Consider the following 5,910-nt stretch of genomic DNA (forward strand, 5'->3'; position numbering starts at 1 on the left):
TTTCATGGTGGTTTATTATAGTTGAAGTAAACAATGATAAGCGCTGGATGGCATTATACGTTGTATATACATTAATAATGTGAATGCTGTGTTGGTTTATTGTAGATGATTCTTGCGGTAAATGTTGATCAAGCGTCTCCACCGCTTGTAGTAACTTCTTCTATTACAGCTGAAACGAAAAGTTTTAAGCAATAACCAATTAGCGATATTTTGTTCATATAGTTATGCAGATATGGCAGCGAATTACGAATTTTATAGTATTAGGGGCGAGATAGGACACCTATAGCACACAATATCAAAATATCCTGATCGTGTTTTAAACAATTAACAGCGGTCTGAATGAGTCGTGAGGGTACGGTTTTATATTTCCTTGAAACTTCTTCGTTTACTACCAACTGGGGAATAGCAATCACGTAAAGCCCATTACCCTTATATAAGATACTCACATTGGGTGCAGTTTGGACTTGGATCCCAATAATAAACCAAACTAGGTGTCCTCTGACAGGTAATCCGTGTGCGTGAAGGAAAGTAACCAATATTGCAATACACTGTAATGACTGAGTTTCGAATGTACCTTTGTCTACGGCCGTAGTGGTATCCATTCAGCACAGTTGGTGGATCGCACGACACTAAATGTTGTTTTATACAAAAAGTATAAGCGTCGCAGGAATTTAGAAAAAAACAATCTTTTACAAGTTGCATTGGAACGACATTAGTTAATAGATTTTGAGATTTACAACAGTATTAAATCAGTTTTATACCACTTTTTTAACCATAGAATTGATATATATTTCAAAAACTTTTGTTTTGTTGTCATGCCCATTGTTTGTATGATATTATATAAAATACGAACACAACGTTCCAAAAAATACTCACCTGCGCGCTCGCATACTGGATCTGGACTCCAAGAATAACCAAGATATTCCGCACACCTACTACGTTGGTTTCGGGCCGTGTAACCAGCATTGCACGTTATGGTAATGGCGGAGTTGCTGTTGTATTCTGATCTATGTGGACTGTAGTTTCCATTCCGCACAGTCGGTGGGTCGCACGCCACTAAAGGTTGTGGTATAATAATAATTTTAAATCATTGTAGCCATGTTCTTTAGCCATTTAGTTGTCTATGCAATCATGTTCTTGTTTTAATGACTGTCACCATACCGTTACCAGTAAGATGTACAAACCTTTTCTTATGCATGTTGGGGCAACGTTGTCCCACTGTCCGCCCCCTACACACCCACTCGTATCTTCACATTCTTGACAACTTGACGAGTTTTCTCCAATAAGTTTAAATCCACTGTTGCACTCGTATGTCACTGTCGAATTTACTCTCCAAGAATATCTCCACGATGGTGTCCTATATCCGTTAGTTAGCGGCGGAGGGGAGTTACAACGTATCCCTGAATTAAATGTAAGGTATAAAAAATGATGTGGGTTATATAAGCATAAGCTATTTTCTAACTTGAAAACTAAAAACGGAAAGTGTTACGTATTCGAGCAATTTTAAAAGTGTTAAAAATAAAAGCATGCTGAGATCTTTCTCAAACCTAAATATTTAATGAATCTGGTATTTACTAGTAATAGTGAACAAAGTTTGTAATTCTTCCCACCCCGAAAGTTTGTCTGTTCTTGTGTTTATGTCCATAATGACTACTAGTATATGGCCAGGGACGATGAGCCTCGCATTCATTCTATGTTTTAGTCCCACTTGGTAGTAAACAAAGAACTCAGAAAGAATTATAAAACCGTATCCTCACGACTCCTATAGACCGTTGTTAATTGTTTTAAACACGATCAGGATACTTGGATTTTATGTGGTAAAGTTGTCCCGTCTTCCCCCAACCTACTATATAAATGAAATGCTTACTTGTACAGGTTGGTGTTGGACTCCAATAGGTAAAAAATCGGTCACCCCGACAGTAACTTTGCGGGGTACCACGAAGCATGAAACCAGGGATACACTTTACTGTAATTGTTGAGTTTACGCTGTAGTTTGATTCACGCGGGCTGTAGTTTGCATGCGCCAAAGTCGGTGGGTTGCACTTCACTAAAGTTTGTTTCATAGTTTTAAATCATTGTAACCATGCTCTTAACAGTTTAATTGTATTGGTAACCATAGGCGTGTTTAAATGACTGTCGTTTTGTCGCTACGTACCCCGTATTTTCGTAATGTTATATCAAACACATTATACGGCTATGACTCTTGTATAAAATAGTCACCTTCACCGTCGCAGGCTATACTTGGACTCCAATAATATTGGGATTCGTATTGCGTGCAGTAGCTATTTCTGTTTCGTGGCTTGTAACCAGTATTGCACGTCACTGTAATGACCGAGCTTGTGTTGTAAGTTTCCTGCACTGGCATGTAGGTTCCATTGCTTATTCTTTTTTGCCCTCTGTAAGTGGGGGGGTCACAGCCGTCTAAATGTTGATTTATTTTGAAATGTGAATTAAAGATATCCATAAAAAGTTCAATTGAAAAAGTAGAACTCCCTTTATTTAAACTGGTTTCAACAAATACATTTTTAAAACTATTTGGTGGTTAAAACGTCCATGGCCTACTCAATACATTGAGTAGGCCATGAAAAGTCCTATAGGCTAAATGCGTATATATAGATATTCTAGCATTTTTTATATATAATCTAGCATTACAGTTTTTAAGTATGTATATGTCTCATACCGAAATAAACTAGTACCGTATATAACAATTATTTATCGTGTACTTGTTTTGTTTAAAAATAAGTAAAACTGAAAGCAAAATAAATTCTGCTCAATTTTTTACCTAAATTTATTTTTACTTAAACACTTTAATTAAAGCAGTGGTTCTTAAACTGGGAGGCGTGTATAAAGACTCGGAAGGGGGCGCGAAAAACAAAAATAAAATAAAGAGTTACATGTGTAATAACAGTGGTGTTCAACTGGCGGATCTCGTTTCGGTTCCGAATCTTTTTAAGTTTTTGTGTGAATCTTCCAAGTAGTCTTGAAAAAAAGGCTAAAATACGACGCACGTAAAAGTTAAATTAAAAAAACATTCAAACTGTTTTTAAACTTCTTACACATGCTAAACGATTAGGTGTCAATCCCTATGACGCAAATAATCGCCGTGTGAATTGCTATTATGTTGTGATTAATTGCCAGGTCAAACAATCGCTATTATGATGCAATGAATGCACATGTGAATCCATACTTATATTTCGTAATAAACAGTCTACATGCCAGCTAAGAAAAACATGGTAAATATAAGGCTAAACTTCGACGCAAACGTAAACCGAACGGTTATTTTATTTTTGCGTTTATCGCGATAATGCGTTTTAAAGCATGTCCAATATGTTTATTATTTTTATTTAGTGGACAACTATGTTGTCAGGTTTGGCTGTGGTGGATCATGGCAGAAATCAATTGAACACCACTGTGATATTTTAACAAAAAGGGGGCGCGAGTTTTGTTGGGATCTTTATTGGGAGGCGTGCTTAAAAAGTTTAAGTACCCCTGCTTTAAAGTAAACATACCTTTTACACAGCTTGGTGATTCAAAAAGCCACCCTTGATGGTTAAAGCACACGTTGTAGTTTATTCCTCGTAGTTTGTATCCGTGATCGCAAAAGTAGGTGCCAGTCATACATGCATTGTTCACGTAGCGACACCTGAAACCTCCGTTCGATGGTCGCATGGGAAAGATAGGCGTGCAAACTAAACGTGTATGGTTGTAATTAACCAGTTAGTTCTTCGAGTAGTCTCGTAATATTCAATATTCGTGCTAACAAAGGTTCCACCCGCTTCCTCACGCGCTAACTTCTGCATAACTTAGCTTTGCAGCATTTCTAATTATTTATTTAATTTTAATCAGAACCCGCAACAAAGTTTGGGAAGCTCGATCAATACTTTTAGTTTATCAGTACAACGTTCTGATAATTGCTCGACATGTTTAAACCCATGACTCTGTCCTTAACTTTACCACTTGTCAAAGCAAAATTACCTTCACCTTCTACACATCTTGTAGTTCTACGAGATAACCACCTTCCGTGAAAGCACGCGTTATAGACCCTTCCTTGTAATTTGTATCCAGTGTTGCAATAGTAATTGCCAGCCATACATGTCCTTCCCATATATCGACATCTGAAACCTCCATTCGAAAGTCCTAGAACGCCAGGACTGCAGACTAAAAGTTCATGTTATATATAGATTAATAAACAACCGTTTGGCCTGTCGAGTAATTAATGTTTTTTTTTTATTCGAAGACAGGTATAATATAGTAGGGTGGGAGAAGATGGGAAACTTTGTCAGACGAGACTCTTTTTTTAATTTTCTTTTTACGGACTCCGATTTAATGATAATCAGGAAAATAAGGTTACAGAATTATTCAACAGTATTATCACGACTTTATAAAACGCCCGTCAAAGCTGATTACTGTTTTTAAATATTAAAAAAATATGTAAAAAAACAGTATACTTTGAACAGGTAAAAAATGCGAAATAGTAAGGTGCTATTTTTTAATGCTCGCTAAATCATAGTAAAGCCAATGAATTTTTTTAGTTTGCGTGTGCTAACGATTAAACTAGTTTCATAGCTTCATAAAACAAGCTGGTAAAGAACCCACCCGCCAGCTCAAACGGTACAGCCTCTCACATACGTATGGCTTTCGGGTTTATCTGTTTTCGCTTGAAATATTCTACATTATAGCACAAATCTGATTTAGGATTTTTTACGTTTTAGTGAAAAAAATATTACCTTGAGATGATGCAAAGTGAATGTAAATCACACCAATTATAGCGATCCAAATCAAACTAGACATTTTTTATGCAACTTTGAAGGACTGTTCCTGAATAATATAGAAGGCTTGGGCGTTGTGTCTCTTATATAAGAGTTACCCATAGGCCAAAACGTGGCCACAAGTTCTTAGTTTCGTGAAAGACGACGCGAAATTTCGTCATAAATCATCGTGAACTGTCAGTTAAGACTAGCTGACATGATGTTTGTTGTTTGTCACCAGCTCAAAGCCAGACTTGTGACGTAACAGTAACCTGTGTGATGTTTTTTAAAATTTTTTGTTTGTTTAAATTTAAATATTGGCGGCAGCCTATTTCAGTTTTTTTAAATATGTGTTGTTTTCTTTATGTATCTGATGTGTTTCCCACCTCTCCATGTGATATCTCCGCACTGACATTGGCCTATACATGTAACCTCAAGCAAGCAGTCTAGACAGAAATGATGTTTATTTAGTTTGAATGATAACCTCTTGTTTATAATTGAAATGTATTTGCCATTGATTCTAACTCCATAGGAACTGAAACGTATTTTCACTGAATAACAAAAGTGTAATTGTAGCGTTGTTAAAGTTTAAAACACGATTAGAATATTATATAGTTATTGTGTGCGAACGGTGTCCCATTTTGCCCCACTGGACTCTTGTATTATGCACATGAATAAATGGGACTAATGTATATTTGCGATACGGGGCTACGACAGTTGCTGTTACAACACAAACAATCTGTTTCATACCACTACTCGTACTTTTAGTTACCTCGTAGCACGATACATGTAACTTTGTGGTAGATCGCAGTTGTTTTATTTGATTTTGCTGTCTTTAAACGACTAATATCCTCACCACTGTATTTTACTATACCAACTTAACTTAAAGAGCCCGGTGTCGTGATATATTTTGTTCCTATTGTTGAATTTGTAACGTGCGCTATTGCGCATGCTGAAATATTCGCAGTATAGGTCGGAACAAATACATTAAATACGGACCGGTTGGAAAACGTTCTGGGAAAAAATATATTCAACACATTTTGCAACGTTTCAATGTGCCTTTGTACTGTTGGGGTCGCTGTGTCATCTGCTGAATACGCCAGGCAGCATGCTGTGCCGATAATTACCAATTAAAATCACTTCATTGTTACACTTGCCTCTG

The 5,910-nt window shown here is 36.6% G+C and overlaps 1 protein-coding gene across 2 annotated transcripts; it reads right to left on the reverse strand.

Moving 5' to 3' along the window:
* Positions 1–4,882, reverse strand: LOC149727843 (C4b-binding protein-like). Of its 2 annotated transcripts, none has more exons than XM_089887902.1 (9): positions 4,728–4,882; positions 3,982–4,158; positions 3,510–3,689; positions 2,221–2,421; positions 1,868–2,047; positions 1,185–1,400; positions 877–1,056; positions 447–629; positions 1–169 (listed from the first exon to the last, which is right to left on the reverse strand). In XM_089887902.1, exons 1-9 carry the CDS (start codon positions 4,789–4,791, stop codon positions 129–131), a joined length of 1,422 nt encoding a protein of 473 aa, XP_089744028.1. In that variant the 5' UTR covers positions 4,792–4,882; the 3' UTR covers positions 1–128. The 2 variants fall into 2 exon arrangements, with proteins under 2 accessions (XP_089744028.1, XP_089744027.1); XM_089887901.1 differs by having other exon boundaries at positions 3,976–4,158.
* Positions 4,883–5,910: the final 1,028 nt, after the last annotated feature.

The sequence above is a fragment of the Ciona robusta genome, chromosome 11, assembly GCF_009617815.1.
Source record: "Ciona robusta chromosome 11, ASM961781v2".
In the NCBI taxonomy this organism is placed as follows: Eukaryota; Metazoa; Chordata; class Ascidiacea; order Phlebobranchia; family Cionidae; genus Ciona; species Ciona robusta.

Excerpts from the sequence above, each read along its gene's own strand:
- LOC149727843 (XM_089887901.1), bottom strand. The coding sequence starts at position 4,791 with ATGTCTAGTTTGATTTGGATCGCTATAATTGGTGTGATTTACATTCAC. Across the intron at positions 2,422-3,509 it reads ATCACCAAGCTGTGTAAAAG|ACGGCTGTGACCCCCCCACT; the intron begins GTATGTTTACTT and ends ATCAACATTTAG. Across the intron at positions 170-446 it reads AAGTCCAAACTGCACCCAAT|CTGTAATAGAAGAAGTTACT; the intron begins GTGAGTATCTTA and ends TTTTCGTTTCAG.